This window comes from Micropterus salmoides, unplaced genomic scaffold, assembly GCF_014851395.1.
Source record: "Micropterus salmoides isolate LMB-PRFRI ecotype aquatic unplaced genomic scaffold, ASM1485139v1 Ms_hic_scaffold_16, whole genome shotgun sequence".
NCBI classification, from domain to species: Eukaryota; Metazoa; Chordata; class Actinopteri; order Centrarchiformes; family Centrarchidae; genus Micropterus; species Micropterus salmoides.
The window spans coordinates 4,038,254-4,062,337 of NW_024040707.1; the positions used below are offsets into that span (position 1 = coordinate 4,038,254).

At 39.5% G+C, this 24,084-nt stretch overlaps 1 protein-coding gene and 1 long non-coding RNA gene across 2 annotated transcripts in view; one reads left to right on the forward strand and one right to left on the reverse strand.

Moving 5' to 3' along the window:
- LOC119905069 (rhamnose-binding lectin-like) overlaps positions 1-22,330 on the reverse strand; it is a 36,377-nt gene extending 14,047 nt beyond the window's left edge. Inside the window, exons 1-4 of the mRNA XM_038721777.1 lie at positions 22,285-22,330; positions 20,505-20,537; positions 18,583-18,672; positions 55-190 (exon numbers count right to left, since the gene is read on the reverse strand). Coding sequence (XP_038577705.1) covers positions 55-190; positions 18,583-18,672; positions 20,505-20,537; positions 22,285-22,315 — 290 coding nt within the window. The 5' untranslated portion in view covers positions 22,316-22,330. The remainder of the gene's footprint in view (positions 1-54; positions 191-18,582; positions 18,673-20,504; positions 20,538-22,284) is intronic.
- Positions 9,203-10,447, forward strand: LOC119905034. Its single transcript, XR_005444776.1, has 2 exons — positions 9,203-9,333; positions 9,981-10,447. It is a non-coding gene; the product is annotated as an uncharacterized LOC119905034 (long non-coding RNA).
- Positions 22,331-24,084: the final 1,754 nt, after the last annotated feature.

Sequence of the window (24,084 nt, forward strand, 5' to 3'; positions counted from 1 at the left end):
AGGAATGGAAACGTTGACCTGCTGGTTGTACTAGTTTCTAATTTTGAATTGTACCTTTTCCTCATAATGTCCAAGGTGCCCTGCAGAGAACACTGTGTGTTGGTAAGCTGTTGTGGAGGTCGGCCCTCACTGCAGGTTGTACTGTCTGCACGTCCATACAGAGCGGTCTGCACACTGATCGCTCCATTCTCTGTTACACAACACAGAGGGGAACAAGGACAGAGGGGGAAAAATTAGAGAGCAGAACTACAATAGAGAAAGACTTACAGGATGAGATGAAATTTTTTTATTTTTCTGTAGGCCTACTGTCAGATGAAAAATACTGAAACTGACAATGGCTGCGTTCCTATCCACAGTGTACATAAACAGTACTCCCTGCTCCGTGCTCAGGGAATGTCGGTTAAGGGAACTGCTGGATCCGTTCTGCACATGCTTAAAAGTGGTCCTGTCAAAGAAGGCAAATGTGCCTATTCAAAATGATCTAACTAAATCTTATAAATCAAGATACCAAAATGTTTTTTTAAATCACTGGAGATGAAACTGTTCACTACGACGAAATAGGAATATACTTAAAACCTTATTCAGCAGTACATTTTTAATTTCTGACAACAGTGATGACAACAATCTAATAATGTAGCAACACAAAGGAGGCTAAACCTAGCTGCTAGCACATCGGCTGTCAGCACATAGTTGGTCGACATGCATACAGTCGCTGACTTAGGTTTAGGCAGAGTTCAGCCATACCACAGCTCAGGCGTTGGACGTTGTAGGCATCATCACAGGTGATCACTCTCTCTGTGGCCTGTTCAGCTCTGGAAAATCCTAGAATGAAAAGTTTGTTTAATAATTCGTGCATATTGGAATAAACACATAGTTGTTGTGGAACAACAACCAAAAAGATCCAATTAAGTTTCCTATAAACATTTGTTTAGAAACAGTGTTGGTATGAATAAAATGGCAGAAAAAAGTTCCCGTCACACCAAAAGGCGGCACAATGAAAATCATCAGTGCATCTTCACAAAATGATGAGGCTCTAGAAGCTAGTGGATAAACTACAATAACTTACAAGCTAACCACTAAGCCACCCTGGAACACACAAGCAGCAGTCAGTCACGAAATCTTTATCTTTCCTCCAGGCATTTTGTTCTCAGGATGAACATTTGATCCAATAAAGAATTATCGAAGCATTTAAAGAGTTCTGAGCTTGCTGACAGCCGCTAGCTTGTTAGCTCTGTCTTATGAGTTTATTCAGAAGGTAACTCCTTGACTCCTGTCCTATAACGGTCTGTAAACTATGTCTTTGTTGTGGAACAGTTTATAGGGAGCAAGAAAATCCATTCTTCAAGCAGAGACTTTCTCAGCACAATGTTGTTTTTCTTTGTTTAGATAAGGACAGTAGTTTAAAAAAAAATGCTATATTGGTGTTTATTTATAAAATAGAGAAGATGAAGTTGTTGTCACGCCGTGTTGAATTTTGTTTACGCTTTTGTTTACATTTACCAACCTGCAAAAATCATGTCTTTGCCCACTAAAGTAGAAAAATCTGCTTTTTGTAACAAAGTCCAAGATTATAGCAAATATTTTTTTATTAATAATGTGACTGATCAAAGCCACTGTCTAGGACTAGAGGAGTAAAATAACAAATATTTTAAAAAGTTTTGCATTTTAATTGGTTTAATAATTGGGCCATAAAGAGGCTGCCAGCTTAACTTTGCGAGTGTGACTGTCCTCTTTGCCTTCTTGTGAATGAGCCGATGCAGCAAGTCACTGAAAAACTGTGAGCTTCTAGTGATTTCTAACTTTAGAACTCAAGCACAGTGTACGCACTCAGTCCAAAGACGAGGTAACTGACAATGTACGAGTATTTTAGTGGAGGTAGTGTGAGTCACGGTCAGGTGAGTTGATTAGTAAGTCAAATGCTCTAAAAGTTTTTCCAACAGCTGAGATTACAGTTAAAAAGATGGACTCTAGAAAAGAGCGTTGATAAGGACAAAACCAAATTGCAATGTTTTTGCTAAAGTAGTAATTAGTAATTACTAATTGTTGTTTAATGTTGTTGAAATAATAAAGGATTCAATTTCTAATATGCTAGAGTGGAGCTGATCCGTCCGATTATTTTTTCAGATAGAGTGATGAAAGAAATGCTTAATGAAAGATTGCATTGAGTTAGAGAAGCTAGTGGAGAGGCTAAACAGGAAGTGATGTCAGGCCTTCAGCTTTCTATAAGTTAACAGTTTATTGAAAACTACTGTATATATTTTTATATTTATGTATTTTGCCCCGGAGTGAATCCAGTGATTACAATGAGTCTATTGAAATTAATTTCAACATTTTAATGTTAACGGCCTTTAATAGCGTCGGGTTATGATGGCTGCACCGCCTGAATATGACTGGATGTTACTAGTCAGCTGACAGCCACATAGCTGGTGAAAGAGCAAATGAGCATGAATGAAACAGCTGCGAACAGCTAATGCAAGCATGATCAGTGCTGCTTCATCTATTTCAAGCCTCATTTGTAGCGTCTGGGAGGATATTTGCATCACTAACGTCAAGTGGTTTGTTTGATGGTATTTGTAAGGCTGTAATATCAGTCCTGTTGTACGTTTCTGTCCTTGGCAGAGGAGCAGGATGAGCATGTGATAGAGGCAGAAAGATGAAGGATTGGTGAAGAGAATAAAGAAGGCAGAAACGAGTGGACAAAGAGCAAAAAAGTCAGTGTGTGAGAATTAACAGTTAATTTGCTATTTGAGTACTAATCACACAACAATATGTATAGCTTCTGACTCATGTAAATTCAAACAAAATTTACCTGCTCTCATAAGCAAACACATTGCTGCCAGCACTGGAAGAGAAAAACATATTTATAAAGTGTATTAGTCTTGTAACTTCTGTGTAAATCCAGTTTTACAGTGTTCTGGGAGTTAATCATAAATCTGTCAATTGAACTTTAAGTAAACAATCAATACCTGTCTGTAGTAACATATTTCTAGACAATCTGACTTCAGTTTCTAAGTCACCATTAATAAAATGGTTTGTTTGATACTAAGGGCTTTAGTAATGGATAATAAATCATTTATCAGTTCTTTATAGATGCCTTATAAACCATTCACAAGATTAACAGTTGCTGTTTATCCTCCTCCAGTGTAACATTTGCTTTGTTTTATTAGCTGCATAGCATCTGGACCCAACTGATTTCATTAACAACCTATTATGTTAATGACTGAACAGCCAGAGTTTTTTTGTTTGTTTATTCGGTTATCATCATAAAACAATAATTGTACACCTATTAGTGTCAACGCAAACAGTACATAGTGACTGAAAAGTCTTAGGCTGACTTAAAGCTTATATATGCCAATCCTATGTTCATATCAATTAAATCTTGGTGAGCTGAAGTGTCTGCGCAGAGCTAGGGCTGCACAATTAATCGAATATTGATCGCAATTACGATTTTAGCTTCTCACAATTAAATGAATATGATCGCAGCTATATCGCCGTTTAAAATGCTGCTCTGCTCATGGAAAACTCTGCTGCACATCAAATCCTAAACTTATAGCCAAGCGGGCAATTTGGCTGCACGTGCACCCTCCTGCTGCTACAGTACAGAGTAGACAGCAAAGCCCACGAGTCCGCATTAGTCAGCTGCTCCTTGGGTCCATCAGATGTAGCGTGTGCCAGATGCAGCTCTCGGCTCAGCTCCACGAAGAATACACCAGTGTATTTTTGACGGAAACCACGTCGAGCTGCACAGAGCAAATCGAACTGGGCAGGAAGCCAGACACAGAAAGGCATAGAGAATCTGGTCAATTTTCAAAGTAAAACACCCTGTGCATACACCCGATCATAAATCAACAAAAAAAACAGTTAACCCCTTGATGCCTGAAGAAAAAAAATTACAAATAAATTAGATATGATGCAAATTAGCGACAACAGGCATAAACAAAAAAACAGTGCTTGCAAAAGGTTCCCAGGCTATGTATTGAATATGCGCAAACAGGCACTGGGGGAATACATATGCTTTCTCAGCTGCAGTCTGAAAGGAAGAGGTGTGATACGAATTTGCAACAATCACCGTTAAGGGGTTAAAACAGACCTAAAAGAAACATTTATCTACATCTCATCTAAAAGAAGCAGAAAAAGCAAGCGCTGATTACCAAATCAAAATGACGCGGGCAAAACGCTCTGATCCTGAAATGCTCCCTGTGACATATGCAGCCGTGCAGACAACTGAACAAAACCGAGGTTGCAGAGATGCCGTTGCTGGTTAGCAGAGTAGAAGCCATATGTAGAAGCACAAAAAGGACAAAATAACAACAAGCCAACAACGTGCTCAGCTCCTGAAATGCATCTGAGACGTTTTCCAGAGGACGTTAACGCTGTGCATAGGACGGGACAAAACCGTGTGGCAGCAGTAGCCGGATTCAGTGGACTTTCCAGGTAAAATGTTATTTATATTTTGCTGCTAGAAGATTATCATTTTGGCCATAATCGTGCAGCCCTGCGCAAAGCCCAATAGATACTAAAAGACAGAACCCACCAGCCACAGCCTGTTCATCCTGCTGCCGTCTGGCAAGAGATACAGAAGTATCTGCTGTCAGCCAGACTACAGAGCAGCTTCTTCTGTGAGTCTCCTAAATTCATCCTCGGCATGCACCATGCAAAACAGTTATTTTTTTGAGTGACTTGTTATTTATCCACTCATCTACAGTATGTAATATTTCTAGATAATGTTTCTTTTGTGAGTAGTGTAAAGGGAACCACAACTTAATAAATCTACCTTGTAGTATTTAGTTGTGTACTTACACAGTGTGGCGCAGAGTCTGGAGCAGAGCATGGTGTCAGAAGTTCTGGTCTGAGTTGAAGTGATTGCAGTGAAACACACACCTGCTATTTATTGTGTTGAGGGGAAAGACCTGCCTCTCTCTGTGCAAACAAGTCACTAATGAAAAATCCGGAATGAGTTCCTTGTCAGTTGCAGCAGACCGAAGGAGAAAACTTTAGATGGCTACAGATAATAAAATACCAAGACGTGAAACATGAATCATCTCAGAATAAATTACTTCTTACAACAATATGCCTGAGAACAAACAAGGGAGGAACTGAAATTTGATGGTTCAGTTCTCTGTTTTCTTTGGTTTAAGTGAAGCCTGTGGTGATTAATGTAAAACACGTGTACAGCATGTTAAACATCTTAGTTTAACATTTTAGCGCTGTTGTCTAAGACAAGGAAGTATGGAGAAAAAATATATTTATATCTAGTTCAGCTACATTGATAATGTTATAAAAGTGCAATGCTAAGTCTTTAAAATCTTTAAGTGCAGCTGAGGTGGATTGTCAGTTTGGGGGGGTATGTAGTCTCAAACCAAAGGACTGACAACGATCAGAGTTATTACAATTACAAACTGAGGTGACCATGAAAGTGTGGATCAAATTTCATGGCAACCCATCCACTACTTGTCAACACATTTCACTCTGAACCAAAATGTCTACCTCATGTGGCGCCAGAGGAAAAGTCAACCAATCACCTAAGTCGTTCAGGGTGATTTCACACCTGTAGTTCAGTTCATTTGGTCCGGAACAAGTGAAACAAATTATACACTGTTGCATTTTAGTTCCGGTCCGGTTCATGTTCACACTGCAGTTTTACAAACGAACCAAGAGAAGTAACCATGACGTTACACAGACTTACAGGTAACTTGTTGATTGGACAGCTCCTGCATCATCAGGACCCACGCAGGGAAATTCCAGAGACTTAAGTTTATGCAACACTTGAATGCTTCTGATCTGTATCGCAAAGAGCTCACAAAGAAATAACTTATTATAAGCATGATTAGTTATTTTAGACCGCAGATCAACCACATAGACCGTTATGAATAATGACATAAAAACAGGACATGTACATTAAATAGTCGGGCCTTATAACCTACTTGTTATGGGATTGTGTGGTGTGGACAGAGAGGACCCAAATGCAGCACTCTGAGGGAAGGAGGTTTATTGAGGGAAGAAGGGTGAGAGGGACTGGAGTGGAGGGAGAGGAGGACGTCGGGGAAGCAAGGAGACAGGGAGCCGGGGAACACAGGGGCCGAGGAAGCGAGGAGAGGCAGGGGAACAGGGAGGACGCCGTGAGAGAAGTCCGAGGAGGAGTGTGCGGGTGGATGAGCCCAGCCGAACAGAGGACGAGGGTGAGTGTACCGGGTATGGAGCAACAATGGTGTGGAGAACTGGGGTTGAAATACAGGCAGGGATGAGGTTGATTACTGGCAGGTGTGGCAGGCTGACGAGGTGGCTGATGAAATGCAGGTGCAGGTAGTTGGCTGGGCTCAGAAGCAGAGGGAGAGAGAGCACACAGGGGAGAAAACACAGGGAGGCAGGCAGAGAACAGAAAACCAAGGAAAAAGCAGAAAAACTGATAAAAAGGAGAAAAAAACAGGACACTCACCGTCAGCCGGGCTGCCACCACAACGCTACTGTGGTATCACAGATGTTGTATGGACTAAATAAACTGAAAGGTAAACAGAGTCCTACTTGCCCTCCTTGGTTAACAGCTTTTGACCTATTAATCAGGGAAAATACCTGTGCTGACAAGTATATGTTACATACCAATATACCAAAATACTACATACATACAACACCCAGCCAGAGAGAAGGAACAGAAACACCTGAAGGGGGCACTTACAGCCTGTGGATACCCTAAATGGACCTTTGTGAAAACAGCCACAAATGTAACAACATTGTGATTCCATACGTGTCTGGAGTATCAGAGAAACTCAGGAGGATTTTAAACAAACATAACATCCCTGTGTTTCTTAAACCCAAGAACACACTAAGACAGATGCTGGTACACCCCAAAGACCGCACACCCAAACACAAGAAAAGCAATCTAGTGTATGCGGTCCAATGCAGTGAGGAATGCACAGACCTATATTGGGGAGACTAAACAACCACTACACAAACGCATGGCTCAACACAGAAGGGCCAACTCCTCAGGTCAAGACTCTGCTGTCTACTTACATCTGAAGGACAGAGGACACTCGTTTGAGGACCACCAGGTGCACATTTTAGACAGAGAAGATGGATGGTTTGAAAGAGGTGTCAGGGAAGCATCTACACCAGGGTTGAGAAGCCGTCATTGAACAAGGGAGGGGGTCTACGCCACCACTTACAATGCGGCCCTTTCATCACTTCCCAGGAATCTCAACAAACGTAACCTATTGGCCTCAGGTGAAGATACCAACGATGGTCGTTCAGTCTTGGCCACCGGTAGTCCTCACGACTGTAACGACGTTACGCCAGCCAGGAACACTAACAAACCAGCAGTATCGACAATCCTGGCAAACGACCCCACTGAGGTTAAATAGTTTTGATGCCAGGCAGTCAGAACTGAAGAAGTCCTTTGCATGAGGAACGAAACGTCTTCCAGTATCTTCAACCAAGTCCAGTTGCCCTTGACTTTAACCTTCATTGGATAACTATGACCTGGATGACTGAGAATCTTCACAGACAAGTATACGTTACCAAATGATTTTCATAAACATAGTCTAAACATGACTCATACAGATCAATAAGATCGGTGAACACATTTTGCGGTATGCAGATGTATTTATTAGTGGCTTAGCTTTGGGAATAATGCTCAGATCACATGTCTGCTATCATAAAATCAAGTAGTTGGTTCGTTTGCTTTCACATCACAAGTAAACCGCACTGGAGTTTGAAAGCTTACCAAGACCTCCTTGAAGAGGTGATCTTATTCTGTTGTTTGGTCCGCTTTAGGTACGCACCCGCGATTGCTGCATTCACACATGCCCAAACGAACTGCTCCAAGGGGTTATACGAAATCTAGTGCGATTCAACTGAACTAAATGAGGCAGGTGTGAAAGCGCCCTAAGATTCATCCCCTAAGGATCGTGAATATCTGTGCAAAATTTCTTTGTTGTTGAGATATGTTTCATATAAGCGTAATGCACTCGTGAGAAAAGAAAAAGTTTGTTCTTGAGATTATTATCTCAGAATTCAAAATTCTGCGAGAAGCTGTCATTTTCTTGAGAGCCTAACTTCATGGAAATAAACATGTCCCGCCTGTTCTGTTTAGTCCAGTTTTAGTTTGGACAATGTTAATTCAGAAAAACATCTTTAACCTTTGAAAGTTTTGGCTAAAAGAGGCAGAGTCAAACAGCTATCTGTCCACCACAAACCTACTGAAAAAAACATCAACTCACTCGGTGTGGATAGTGCTATTCTTATCAGTATTTCCCATAAATGTTCTCTTCAACATCGGGCCTGCTAAAGGCTCAGAAAAGCTGAAGACCTTATCAGTAGAGGATGAATTTCGCTATGCGACAAATAAAGTACCTTTTACGTGAAATATTCCAAGCCTTTTTTTTTTGTTTTAATTTTGATCTTTATGGCTTAAAGCTCATGGAAATCAAAACTCCAGTCTCGCAAAATGTATGAATAAAGATTTTTAACACAGAAATGTCGACCTGAGAAGAGCTCTAATCAGCTAATTATCTCAAAACACCTGCAAAGGTTTCCTGAGCCTTTAATCTCTCAGTCTGGTTCTGGTGCTCACAGTGAACATTTCCACGATATTCAGTTTTTTCGATGCACCTGTCCTGTACTTATTTCAACACAAAACATGATGTGCGACGCCCTGACTAGAGAGTGATTTATAAATGTGAAATCTTTTTTCCTGCAAGAAATGTATCACAAAGGCAGACTAAGTTAATCCTGATGAGAAATTCAACTCTTTTAGTCTTCATTCCAGTACTCTGTACCTGTCAGGAACTATACTTAATACCTAAACATTTTGTTAAGAATGTGGTTTTTGTGTTCATGTCTTTCATGTTTAAGTCTGTTTTTGGTTCTGTGTTTCTCTGTGTAGTCTTGATCAGTTAGTTCCTAGTCCTGTACATTAGTTAATATATTTTGTGTTTACTCCTGGTCTTGTGTTCCCTGTTCAGTCTTGTGTATTCCCTTGTTCATTTACTGGTTCTGTTTAGCTCTGCATCTCAGCCCTGTGTCGTACTTGTGCATTCTTGGTTATTCACTCTGCTCCATGTCTGCTTGTCTAAGTGTTGTCTCTGTTACCCCTTGTTGTCTCTGCTTGCCTGCCTCTCTGTTTTCCTGCTGTCTCTCTACCTCCCTCGTTAGCATCATGTCTGTCACCTGTGTTGCTCCCGCCCTGCTCGTTATCCCTGGTATATATGTGTGGTCTTTCTGTTCAGCCTTTGTCTGGTCATTGTTTGAGTTACCCCCTGACATCTTGTTTCCTCTGGAGTTTGGATTTCTGTTGGGATTATCTTGTCTTTTTGGACTCTGCTACCAGCCACTTTGTCAGTAAGTGTGCTCGCCTTTTGTTTGTTTTCCCTCAATAAACTCCCGTTGAACTGTACCTCCTCTGCCTTGCGTCCTGCTTTTGGGTCCTCCAACCTGCCTTACCACCACTTACCATAACACATTTAGAATGTGATATCCTTCTTCCTTGTAAACTTACAAACTTATCAGTTTACAACATAATGTTGTATAATGAGATTAATTTGTAGTTGTAGTAGTGGGCCGGTCATCAGTGAATGTGTCATGGTGTAAGGAGTCTTTCATTGAACTCTATGTTAAAACCAAGTACATGATTATTGATTTTAGGAAGTCTTGTTTACATTAGGTGTGGGGTGGGTGGTGCTGGTGTATCGTGAGTCCCTGGTTCAAAAAATACACAAGCAGCAATCCCAGGAAAGTGTTGTTTTTTTTTTTTGTGATGAGTGATCAGTGTTTTAAAAGCTGTTTTCAATGTGTCAGATTTTCAAAACATCTGTTTCAGTATTTTAGAAAGGATTGATAAAAAAATTTTATTCCATGGCCGAGTGTCCGGATACAAGGGTCTTCACTTTCATATATGTATATAATAGTAATAGTTTGAACTCTGTTACTTGAACTTTTTTCACAGTGCTCCAAAAATGTTTTGTGTGCTCCTAATTGTTTTCATTTAGGAGCACATGTGCTAGTCTGGCACCTCCCCAGAGACCACTTTCCCATGGGAGACCCTACCAGGAGCACCAGGATCCAGACAACACTGCTTCATAGGGACTCACAAACCTCTCCAACATGATATGGTGATAGTCCCCAGAGAGGAGGGGTGTTAATCCCTTTCTTTTTAATTACGTCTTTGACCAGTGATGGAACAGTGGATAAGACTGTTGGTTCCGATCATATCTCACTGATAGAGAATTCTTTGTGTATTGATGAATCTCGATCAGAAGACATAAAATGAATTGTGGTGTCTCAAAGGGCTCAATCTGAGGCCTAACCCTTCTTAATTTGTACATGCTGCCGCTTGGAGACGTCGTCAGGAGCCACGGCATCAATTTTCAGTTATGCTGATGACACCCAGCTAAACATTGCCGTGTCCCCTGATGACCCAGGACCAGTAGACGCTCTTTTTTTTTTTTTTCTTTTTCTAAACATAGTCATGGATGGCAGAACATTTTCTGCAGCTCAGTTGGGGCAAAAAAGAAGTATTGGTCATTGGTTCGAATCTCAGACGGAGAAACTTAAAATGAAATTGCGAATGCTGGCACTAAGTCCCTGTGAGAAGGTGAAAAACCTGGGAGTTATCTTTGAGTCAAATATTGGAACTATTTCTATGACCGCTTTTTATCATCTCAAGAACATTGCTAGAGTACGACCCTTTCTCTCTCAAGCAAACACTTATCCATGCTTTTATTACTTCCAGGATTGATTACTGTAATTCTCTGCTTTCTGGGCTTCCGAAAAACAAAATCTCTAAACTGCAGCTGGTTCAAAACGCTGCTGCACGTCTTTTGACTAAGACCAAAACGAGAACACACATTACCCCTATCTTAAAGTCTCTGCATTGGCTTCCAGTTAATTTTAGAATTGCTTTTAAAATCCTTTTACTACTTTATAAGTTATTTAATGGTATTGGTCCAGAATACTTAGCAGATTTGCTTTTACCTTATGAACCTAGTAGAACCCTCAGGTCCTTTGGTAGTGGCTTTCTAATTATTCCTAAAGCCTCAACTAAAACCTACGGTGAGGTATCCTTTCAATGTTATGGCCAGCGTTTGTGGAACTCCCTTCCTGTTGAGCTGAGAGCAGCAGGAAATCTGGACATGTTTAAAGGCAAACTAAAGACATACCTATTTAACCAAGCTTTTAACTGAGCTGTATTTTGGGTGGGGCAGGGATTGATTGTTGGGCTTGACCTGCTTTTATTTAATTTTTCAGTATTTTAACTATTTTAAATGATTCTATAGTGTGAAGCACTTTGTTACATGTATTTATATGAAAAGTGCTATATAAATATTGATTGAAGACACATGCCTTGGTGTGGGAGATCCAGGTTCAGTTCCCATTGCGACATCAACTAATGTGTCCCTGAGCAAGACGCTTAACTCCTAATTGCTCCAGAGGCATGTGACCTGACATGTGTATATAGCAAATGTAAGTCATTTGGATTAAAGCGTCAGCTAAATGGGTTAATGTAATCGTGTTTTTGTAAAACAAAACGTGAATTTTACAACATCAGTCATGTCTGAAGTAGTGAGGAAGAGCATCTTTTGGACAGTTTTACACATGGACAGATAACTGTACATATGTTTAAACAAGAACACTTAAATACATTGTAAAAATGACTATAATACAAATAAGGCTCCCCAAATCCCCAGAACTATTAGCTATGGGACTCAACTATAGTTTCTATAGATTGGAGTTTAATATTTTAATGTAAGAAACAGAACAAAAGGCGAGGCAAGGTGAGTTTATTTGTGTATCATAATGAGGTGAAAATTGATTCATTACAGTAGAATAAAATTAAAACAGACTAAACAGAAAATAAAAAAATATTAATCAAAGTCTTATTGAAAAATAAAAAATAGAATTAAAATTTTTTTTTGGTCGAGGAACTGTATTTAACTCTATGGCCAAAAGTATGTGTACACCTGCGTTCATAATGCCAGCCAGGTATGAGATGGTCAGCAATTGCATGAGTGTAAGTTTCAGATGTCCAAATCCTTTTGGCCATATGGTGATTTGGAATTCCGACAGTTTCATTGTTTTTTTGTTTTTTTTGATTACTTCTCTCATCACAAACTGAAAACATTCTGTTGAGTCAGTACGCTTTTACGCCGTACATTGTGCTATTTTGTTTAATTCCCAGGATCTGCAATGAAACAGATGAAACATTGACTTTAGACGCATGAAATAAATTATGAATGACATTTTATAAACCAACATTTTACACAGTGAGCATCAGTTTATTCTTGAATGTGGAAATAGCAGTTTGACAAACATAATCTTAATGTAAGGTCCACTTCCTAGATTTTTCCAGAGTTTTTAAACACTAGGATAATGGTCAGCAAGTACAGCTGTTGTCCAACCATAGCTTAGCAACCATAACTCCACAGCAGAATGGTCAAGCTTTACATTTCTCTGGTGTTTATCTGCTGTAATGTAAGCTGCAAATGTTAGCATGTCCAGCTAACTAGCTTACTACCTGTTGCAGTAACCTTACCTTAGTATTACTTCGAACGCCAAGCAGCATATCATTGGCTTACTTTTATTTGAAGGGTTACAGGGTTAGGCAGAGCTGCTAACTCTTACACATTGCAACTCATGCAAGTAGCCATGTTTTCATCTACTTGTCAAGCAAATTTAAAACTGACTTTTGAAATGTCTCAATAGAAGAGAAAAAAAAAAGTGAAATAGGTGTGTTTCTATCTGCTGGTTTAGAGCGAATAAACAAGGTTTTGGCAAGCGTAGTTACGTCAGTGGTTGACGTTACACATGGCTGTAATAAACAAGATGCAGAAGTTGCAAAACAGAATCAGTCTCATGGACTTGAGAACCATGGATCTGAGATAAATGGAGAGAGGTCCTCAGGAATATGTTTCAAGCAAGCAAGTTGCTCATAGCCATCTCTCTGCGCATTTTAAGAATATTCGGGAAAGACGCCAACAGCAGAAACAGTGGATCAGTCGTGAGTTACATGGTCAAAACTTATTCGGCAAAAGTGGTTCCATCTACCATTTAGCTCATTAAGTCTTTTTCAAAAAAGGCAAAAACCACCTCAAGCATAGATAGGGTAAAAACTTTTTTGCGAAATTAAGGAAGTTCAAATCTTACCATATCCATCAACCTTTTCTAATGCAATACTTCAAAATGGGTATGAAAAAACGATGGAAACATGGCTAGTTACACTTTTCACATTCTTTCATGCCACACACCAATTTTCTCTCTGCCCAGCTGATGTGACAACAGCACACACCTTGATAGTAATAAAGTGGACCCACTCTCAAGGAAAGGGAAATAATTAGTGAAGAAAGCCGAAGCGTTACATCTGGACTACCCTGCTTAGCCTGCTACCACTGCATAAGAAAGAAAATGGATGGATACTGGATAGGTCCTGATTTTATGTTTTAACAGTAGTCTGTTACTTACATTGACATGTGTAAGCCACCTCCAGGTACTTATAAGTGCCGACACAGGGGTCTCCAAACACTAAGTTGCTCGCTCTGATAGCACAGCTGTTTTCCCCGTTACAGCTGTGGATGCAGAGTGATGTGAGTGAATACAGGTTTGAATGTGCACAGAAAAAGAGGAAATATGGGTGTCATGTGAGGAAGATTAACATTTATAGTATTTTCCCTATTGTTGTGCAAAAAGAGTGGGTAGCTGTACCGTTCAGCAACTCTGCTTGTAGGGCGCGAGCACTCGACATTTTGGATCTGAGAGGCAGGTCGCTGGTAAGAGCATGTGGTGGGGTCACGGCGTCCGTAATCAGCACCATAGACTAATATAACCTGCCCTTCATCTGACAAAAAAGGGAGGGAAAGTATTCAGATGTGTGTTGAAATGCAAAGACAATATAACTATGACATTAAAGCAGGAGTCGGTAACAACTGAATCTAATTTAAAATATAATGCAAAGCTTCTTTCTCCACTGCTCATATCACTTCACCAAGCCCCTCCCACTAAACCCATAAGAAGGAGCTGGTTGCCCTGCAAAACCTCATCCCACATGGGGCTCGTCAAAATCCCAGTCGCTTCGACTCATCTTCTCACAGACAAAACTCCAAGACTTTGCAGCCCAGGGCAGAGCGGTCAGGTAAAGGAAACCTGGGGAGTCAGTTTGAATGGGCCTGATGCAGCTGATAACATTAATATCTAGAAAGCATTGTTATCTATAATTTATAGGGGCTTTGCTTAAGTTTGTAATAGAGTATATGCCTCAGCCAGTACTAGCACAAACCCAGTCCAGACGTCAACCAGTACGAGCACAGCTAGAGATGTACAGGCATCATCAAATACAAGCATCTCAGAGGACAGAGTTAGAGCAAAGAGGTCCATTCAAACTAGCAATAAATTGGGAAGAGGTTTCCACTCAGGGTTATTACAGACTGGAGGGAGAATTGTATTGAGAGCACTGCGGTGTCAGGTGTGATTATGCAGCAATGGTAAATTCTTTACATGACTCACGAGTCAGGTAGGCTCCCATAGCTGAATTTTGTTTAGGGACGCAGGGAGGTCAAGACCAGCTCTGGTGGTTGATGTTGTGAAATGGCACAATTTGGTTAGATTTAGGTACCAGAAATACTTGGAAGTTTAGAAAAACATCATGGTCACTTAAAGATTCAGTGTGTAATATTTCTGAGGATCTATCGACAGAAATGCAATATATGTTTTTATTACCTTAGAATGAGACATTTATATCTACATAACCGCGGGGCCCGCCTTCCATGGACGTCGCAATGTTGCCTCATGTTTCTAAAGTAGCTGAAAACGAACAAACAGTGCTACAGAGCACATTTCGTCACTAAGTTCTTGTTCTACTTCTGGTAGAATTCAGGCAGTGCAGACACTCATCACTATGTTGAATATGTACGTTAGAAGAAGAAGTAATAATAATATACTGCAGGGATCTGCAAATAAGTTTTTCATCAGAGCAATATTTTTATTGCATTAACATGTTGTTCAGTTAGCTCAGTTGGTAAGGCGCAGGACTCACCTTGAGACAACTTTTTTTCCCCTCTCTCTTCAGCAAATGGATTCTGCAGCGAATGTTTCTCACATCACGGCATGTGCTGCACTGTTTTTGTTTCAGTGTTTGATCCACATCCATCAACCTACAGATGCTTTTGCAATTTCCTTTATCTCCAGGCAGAGGACATTTAGGGGAATCATGTTTTCTGACGGCTCTTTCGGTGTGTCAAGCAGCTACAGACTCTTTTAATGTCGTTCAGAATTTTTCAAAGAAAAAGCTCAGTTCAACTCCAAATACTGCATTACAGTAACCAAGCTTCTCACACTTTTATTTTGTAGACAAAACCACCAAAGAGGAAGTGATAATGTGAGTAACTGTTGCTGCCATGACTATCAAAGCACCACTATCAAAGTATTTATTTATTGATATTTTTTGCCGCTATCAAAGCACTGTAATCTGGCAGCGGGCCAAATGTTATTGTTGGCGGGCCGTTTTGGAGAGGGTCTGTCAGTGGCCTAGTCACAGTAACACATGGTTTTACTGAATAATTAAGTAAATATAATTTCTTAATAAATATACATAAATAAACCTAAGTTCTTGACTGGCTACTCTCTGCTGTCTCAGAAGAGACACCTTTTGTGCTGTTGTCCTGGAGGGATAAAATAAATTAGCCTGCTGCATCACTTATTTGCACACCCCCCCCCCCCCCCCCCCGCCCGTATATTAGTACTTTTTCTTCTTTGAATGTACGGGCATATTCAGCGTAGTGATGAGTGTCCCATGCCGAAATTGTACTAGCAAGAAAAAGAACATGTAAGAGGGACCCGCAGTGTATGCAGATAGAAATTGCTCTTTTTAAGGTAATAAAAACATAACTGTTCATTATGTAAGGTCTTTATCCACCACTGAAAACATAGTTATCTTTATTACATTTATGTCAATAGATCCTGCGAGAAATATTACACACTGGACCTTTAACTTGTTGTTATGACATGCTAATGACTTTCACCAAAAACATTGTTTTTTTAATTGGGATTTTTAGCTACTGCCTTTCTGTTTTCCGAGCATGGTAATGTAGATAAATGTGTGCATGCTTCAGTGAAAGACATGGCAGTGCCAATAATACACCGTTGGCTTTCAAAAAATTGTATTGCCGTCTAGCAACACCCCTGGATGGGCAGTTCTTCTTTCGCAGACGTAGTGTTTGCAAACGTCTATAGCCGCTTTGAAAATATTGAGCTTGACTGAGCATGTGTGAAGAGGGGAACTGCGCAGCGTGTGCATGAGCAGTCATTGACACTGTGTTAAAGACTCCTGGCTCTAATTTGTTGTTTTGACTCTGCAGATTCTTGCAAATGGCATTAGGAGGCAGAGGAACCAGATTTCATTTACAGATTACTTGTCTCATGTACTCCTATCATGATATAGTGACATTTTCATTAAGTAGTATGCCAAAAAGTTAATTTGATAAAACCTTCTGAACCTTTAATCCACCATAAATACAAAGGAGAAAGTGTGATCTTACCACACTGCAGGTTTGCAAAAGACTCTTCACATGCTACGCTGTAGACTGTCAAAGTAAAGATAAATCACATTAGACATATAACATTGTTTCACTTTTAGTTATGTTCACATTTGTCACTCACTTGCTGGTAAGCAGGTGTAGGTGGTCTCCAGGTATTTGTAGATACCGACGCAGGGATCAGAAACACGGAAGGTGTTTGTGTTTAATTCACACACCCTCTTTCCATCACATCTGTAGGAACAAGACATAGAGCTTCCATGTTTAGTGAATCAAACATATCCCTTAAAGGTACTATTAGAAGCATTTTACACATATTAAATTGCTTTGTATTGCCAATGTGCTAATTGATTGTAACATAACTTCAAAAATGAGACCATGACACCTACAGTAGCTTGGTAAATAGCGACATGGTACTGTATTTGATTTGATTTTTGTTTAGATCATAAATAAGACAAGAATTAGGTTGGAAATGACTGATTTTTGTTAAACTGGATCATATTTTATGGAGAAAATATTTCCTGCATCTTTGATGACCGCCGGCTGGGAGATCTGGGGACAGGGGGAGTAGTGATGTATGCACATCTGGCACAGCTGGGAGGAGGAGTTTGGAGAAGTGCTGGGATGGGCACCAGAACTGGACGAGTGGAAAACGGAACACAGCTCAGCAGCCTCCAAGTGAACATGGCCGGACCAGGACAAAACACACCCAGAGACTGATGAAGGCCAGTTTGATGACAGGGAATACAGGGAATAAAGAAAATACAGTACTGAGGATACTGAGGTTTTCACAGAGGCTGTGTTCGGTCCTGGTCCAGCCATGTTCACCATTTTGGACGATGCCGAAGATGCTTGTGCCTACGGAGCGTGAGTGTGGCTGTAGAATCTGTACAGCATAGGACACCCTCTATCCTTAGATCCTCTGATACTCTAAGTGAATGAAATAAACTTATTGTGGTGGGAACGGGGGCCAAATAGAGGCCAAAATCTAGAAGATGTTAAAGGTTTCATGGCATGAATGAAAATGTTGACCTGCTAGTGACGCAAGATTCTAATCTTGAACATTATTGAGTGTATACCTTCTCCTGATGACGTCCACAGTGCCCCGCAGAGAGCACCGTGTATTGGCAAGCTGTTGTAGAGGTCGGCCCTCACTGCAGGTTGTACTGTCTGCACGTCCATACAGAGATGTCTGCACACGGATCGCTCCATTTTCTGTTACACAACACAGAGGGAAACAAGGAGAGAGGGGGGGGGATTGTGTGAGCAAAAATGTAATGGAGGAAAATTTACGGACCTCTTCCAGCGTGATTCGCCTCAACTCTACTCGCCTTTTTGGGTTTTCACTGGGGAAAAGTTGTACCTGGTAACAGCTACCTGGAAATAGTTTTTTCGTATAATCTCTTGGAGTTGAGGAGCTCAACAAGTGCCGATGGGGGGAAGCTAATGAGCCAGCCTTGTCCTACAGTCACACAGACCACTGCAGCCAATGCAGCAGACTACTCCAGCAACAGTGGCAGAGAAAAACACAGCTATAAGATTTTCGTACCGCTGTTCTATCTTTGCATGTTTTAACTTAAATCAAGAGGAATCTGGTGTGTGTGGATCCAGGGTGTGTCGCGTTGAACATTACGTCTCTGCAGTTTCATGCGGCGTCTCATGACAAGTAGCTGAATTGTAGGGGGTACTTACTGCAATGGAAAAACGGAGGACGGTGGGCCAAAAGCGAGTTGAGGTGAGGCCAGTTGAGCTGTTACCAGCAATGGAAAAGCACCGTTACAGGATGAGGAGACATTTTTAATTTGTCTCTAGTGTTAACAAATCCCACAGAAAAGCCTGACACTGACAATATGTTAGTCTCTCAATATTTTCCAACTTCCAAAGCTTCTCTGTAGCTCTCAGATCTGTTCCTACTGAACATGTAAATCTTTAAAAATACAAGTACTTTCATAAAAAAAAAGACTGAAACAACTGGGCACTGTAGTTTTTAACAGACTACTAAATTATTTTATTGTTGCCTAAAAAAAACCCAACATGTGTACTTGTCGTTGTTTGAGTTCAGTCATACCACAGCTCAGGCGTTGGACGTTGAAGGCGTCATCGCAGGTGATCACCCTCTCTGTGGACGAGGGAGTAGTCTGTTGGGCTCTTGAAAAGTCTGGAATTAAATGTTTGTTTTATAGTTAGAGCATATTTGAATAAATACATAGTTGTTGTGGAATAACAACCAAAAAGACCAAGTTATGGTTCTTATAAACATCCACTTAAAACAGTGACACAGTGTGGGCCTGTACAACATATTAGAGAAAAGGTCCAGTCACACCTGAACGTTTGAACAAATAAATCCATCAGTGCATCTTCAAAAATGATGTGGCTCATACTATAGCTGAATGTTTTTAAAGTATTGCATTTTGTTTAGTTTAATAATTCGGCCACAGTTTGCCCACTTGATCAACTACTGCAAAACTTTTCATGAGCTTCTAATGATTTATACCTTTTAAGTGTCAGATACGTGGACATTGTCAGTTACGTCTTTTTTGGGCTTTTCTGAGTGGAAGTAGTGTGTCTGGGTCTGTAAGTTTTGTCTGTAAACAAGTCTTAGTTTATGGTTATTAGTTTGTCCAAAAACTGTTTCTTGGAAGTGACGGTAAGATCCTCTTCTTCTTCTCTTCCCATCTCCATCAGATTCTACTGATTTAAACAACTTGGAGAATTTTATGGATATGGACAAACCCAAATTATTCTTTTTTTGTCATTAATTATCATGCCATCATAGAACAAACTACACACAGTTCTGGCTGAACCGTCACTGACACCAATGTTAAAGTCAGGGCTGCTCCTTCCATGCTTGTTTGTGTACCGCTCTTCTTCTTTTATAAGGTTTGCCAGAATTATTCCTGCTTCCAGGCTTCCCCTGGTAACCCCTGCGTTTCACGCTATAAACCAGAGGTATTCAATTAAAATTCAACAAGATCCAGTTCCCCAAGCAAAGGTCCGGAAGATCATAATGACTAACTTACGTTATCATTCAGTGCCATAACCTATAGTTGTATCTACATGTTTTTACAACTGACTGTCAAATCAAATTATATTTCAAATAATTTATTTTACTACTTTTTATATCAAACTAAAGGGATTATAAATAATAACTTTTCTAATAATAAATTCTAAATTTAAATAAACTAAAGGCTAAAAGCAAATTTAAAAAATCTCTTATCTTGAAATAAAGTGCTTATAGTGCTTACATCCTAAGAAATGAACACCTTTCCCTCTGTCCAGATTTGAGTGGGTACGTTTGCTCAGAACATTTAAGCTTTATCTCGTAGTGGTGCTTCATATTGCCACGTTTAATAATCGCGACAGTCTCAGATCATATGAGATTCTGGTTTTGAACTGCTCAAGTGAAGAATGTACATGTAAGAATCTGGCCATTCTTGATAAAAAGCCATGTGACATCTCTTTTTTTTTTCTTTCTTTCTTTCTTTCTTGATCTCTCTCGATTGGCTGAGTAGCATTCACATGAGATGATGAAACATGTGCAAGTGGTCTGTGAGTTTCCAGGGCCGCTAAACCAGTACAGTAAATGCTAGAAAAGGGTTAAAATAGAAACGCTCTGTCACGAGGTTGTGGTTCTCGTTAATAAATCGGCTATAGGTTCAGGTCTGGAGAGGATGGCGGCTGGGCCCAGGTCAATTAGTGACCTTGGCAATAACCTGCTGGCAATTCCCTCAGGCAAAGTCTGCACCAATGCAGAATTACGAAAGGTGTCTAATAAAGGGCTCAAAAAGTCTGCGAGAGAGCCCTCTCCCACATGCAAATTAAAGGTCAATTAAGTTGATCTCACTGTGAAAAATGCGTGCAGATTTCTTTATTATTTTTGTTATTTATTGAATCCATTGATCGCAATAATTCCATTGAAATTTATTAATTTGAACGTTTTAATGCTGATGTGACTGGTCATAAAAAGCCAAAATTCAAACATCCATTTACCTGCTCTCAAAAGCAAACACGTCGCTGCCAGCACTGAAAAAGAAAAACACATTTTTAAAGTTTATTAGTCTTGTAACTTAAGGTGTTATCAGTAACTCCCAGAACACTGTTGTAACACTGTTAAATAGCTGCAATCTTTCACAGGTCAATATTTTGTTTTATAATTAACAGTACAACAGTAATTTGAACTTAAAGCTTTGAATTAATACTTGTCTGCAGTAACATATGTAGACCATTCACTTTCTAAGTCACTCTTTATAAAGGGTTTGAGGGGTGTAACTTAGGGCTTATAACTTGATGATATAGTAACGACACTTTATGAATGACTTATTAATAACCTGAATGTCAATGACTCAACAGCCAGAGTTACCCCCCAAAACCTGGCAACCCAAAATGTCTCATAAATTTTTATATCTCTAAACATCAGTAAATGCTTTATTAACCATTAATAAAGCATTTCCTTATGACTTATAAAGGCCAACTTATTTAAAAGTGATAAGTTCTAAACATTTAATGGTGCTTAAGTTCATTCAAAATGTTATTCAGGATGTAAATTTTAAGTCTGTTCTATAAAAGTAGAATTAAAAGTTAGGAAAAGTATAAAAAAACTTAAAATGCAGAAATTAGTTTGAGCGGATGCTGGTAATTTTACCCTTTTCATCATTTTTTATTATCTTTAATTCTAATATTAAAGCCTGACAATATTTAGCATGCTTTCCCCCATTCACTCAATTTATATATAGTTTTCATCAATAATTCAATAGTCAAATAATGGTACAATAATTTGACTCCGTCCCAGGCCACCCTGTTCACGCAAACCACCATATTGCTAATTTTGTGGACTAACTCTATTTGCTGATGTAACAGGTACCAAACTAGGTATAGTCTTTGACACTATGTTCATCTACTGACTTTTGGGACTGATAATTAAAATAGCCTATGTGAAAACAGAGATTTCAAGGTATTGTAAAGCTGTGGGTGCACCCTCAAAAACTCCAGAGTAATAGCCTAGGCTAGCTACACTCACCACAGCACATACAAATGTACAAAACTCGACACAAAAAATAAGCCTAGGCTACACTTTTAAAGAACAGAGTAAGATATAAAGAGTTTGCTCAAATGTTGAAAGTTTATCTTTATATACAAGCATCAATCATATCAATCATACCATGTTCACTGAACTTGAACATAACCCTTAAACAATGACAGTAAGTCAATGCATTTAAGACTTTTACATTAAAGGTCTAGGCTGCTTGTTTGCCTGTTTGTTCACATGAGGGTGCAGTGAGACCCCACGGATCCAAAAGAGCTCTTAACACACAGAGATAACGCTAGATTGAAATCTCTCAAGTCTCCCGATGGCCAGTCCTCTAGTGGCTCGGAATATTTTTGGTACCTATCTAGCAAGCATCAGTGATATCGGTGAGATAACTGCAGAGCCCAAAGGATACTAAAAGACAGAACCCAGCCTGCCACAGCCTGTTCCCCCTGCTGCCATTTGGCACAAGATACAGAAGTATCTGCTCTCCACCAGACTACAGAGCAGCTTCTTCCCCCAGGCTGCCAGACTTCTAAATTAATCGTAGCAATGCAGCATGCAAAATAGTTATTTTTTGTGACTTGTTATTTATCCACTGTGTGTGTATATGTGTCATATATATATATACAAATCTTTTGCGAGTAGAATAAATGGAAATACAACTTAATGTCGTTATACAACTCTGTGTTGTAAAATGATAAATAAATCTACCTACTACCTTGTAGTTTGTTGTGTACTTACACAGTGTGGTGCTGAGTCTGGAGTGGAGCATGGTGTCCGAAGATCTGGTTTGAGATGAAGAGCTGAAGTGCTGGTGGTGAAACTCCTGGTTTTTATTGTGTGAGGGGGTGAGAACTTGCCCAGGTTATACAAACAAGTCACCAATGGAAAAGCCTGAATGAGTTCCTTGTTAGCTACAACAGATGGAAGGTTACAGATTACAATGAAGTGAAACTTGAATCATCTTGGAACAAAAGTCTTCTTTCTATAGTATTTGTTATCATTTAGAAAACAAGGTCCCTGTGAACAAGCAGCAAATAACTGCGATATCATGGCTCAATTTTCTGTTTGCTTCCATTATGTGAAGCCTCTACTGTTACAATTGATGCAATAGGAAAAGTCAAGGGATCACCAAAGTGGCTTAGATTCATCCTCTAAGGAGCATAACTGTGTGTATATTGTTGTTGAGATATGTTTTATACGTAAGCGTAATGTTTTCACTTGAGAACATTTTTAAATTTTTCCAGTTTTAATTTGGACACCGAGAGATGCTCATGTCTACGGTAATGAAATCATATAGCACTGTTGGAGGTTCAGGCTGATTAGCAGCAGCAAGACTCCAGACTCCATGCATGTAAGAGCTTCTCGCAGGATTTTGAGCTATCTTGTTAATTGAGATATTAATTTTCCCCCACAAAAACCTTTGTCTGAATTCTTGTTAATTCAGAAAAACAGGGCAAACACCTCTAATCGACTGGAAGTTGACGTTAGGCTAAAAGAGGCAGAATCAAACAGCTCTCTATCCACAACAAACCTACTGAAATACACAGTGGACACACCAACTCACTAAGTGAGGATAGTGCTAATCTTATTAGTATTTTCCATAAATGTACTCTTTAACATCAGGCATGACAAAGGCTCAGAAAAGCTGAAGACCCCATCAGTTCTTTCAGGTATATTACAAAAATGCGTCTCTCTTGCTGGGAGTTAAAAACAAACATTGGATTTATAAATTTGAAATCTTTTTGCAAGAAATGTATCACCCACCTACGTGTATCCGGATAAGAAATTCAACCCATTCAGTCTTCATTACAATGAACTTTCTGGAACTACACCTGTGTGGACAAAAGAAAAACATTTGCAATTTGACATGTTCTTCCTTGTAACTCTACATTGTACAAGATACCTCGCTTATCATTTTACAACACAGTGGTGTATAACGAGATTAAGTTGTAATTTCCTTAAGGGTGCCAGTTATACAATGACAGGCAACGGTCAACGGTCAAGTTGACAGTCAACTTTCTTTTGCAGGTAGGTCATAAAGGAAGCGTGTGCTTCAGTGAACTAAAATGTTGCAAAGCTTACAATATCCTTGCTTGTTTAATTAATGTCTGCAGTCTGTAGATTATGATAAACCATATTTATTACACCAGTTAATGAGTGACACATACCACACAAGTGTTGTAGTCAGGGGTCACCAAGTATTCTAGAGCAAAACTTCCAGCAAGTCAGACACACAACAGCAGACCTTCATTTATGCTCAAACACAAACCCGCACAATGCTAGATTTGAAAAGTGCATTGAGATGACTTTTGTTATGAATTGGCGCTTTATAAATAAAGCTGAAACTGAATACTTTTGAAATCACAAAATATTTGTGTTTTTGATTTTTACATTTACCTAACCAGATAAAACTCCTGAATTCCAGAGTGACAACAAATGGCATGCTTATTGTAAAAACACTCACAAAAGACTTAAAATGAAATAATAAACTCTACATTGATGTCAAAATATATCTCTACAATAACTAATCCTCAATTT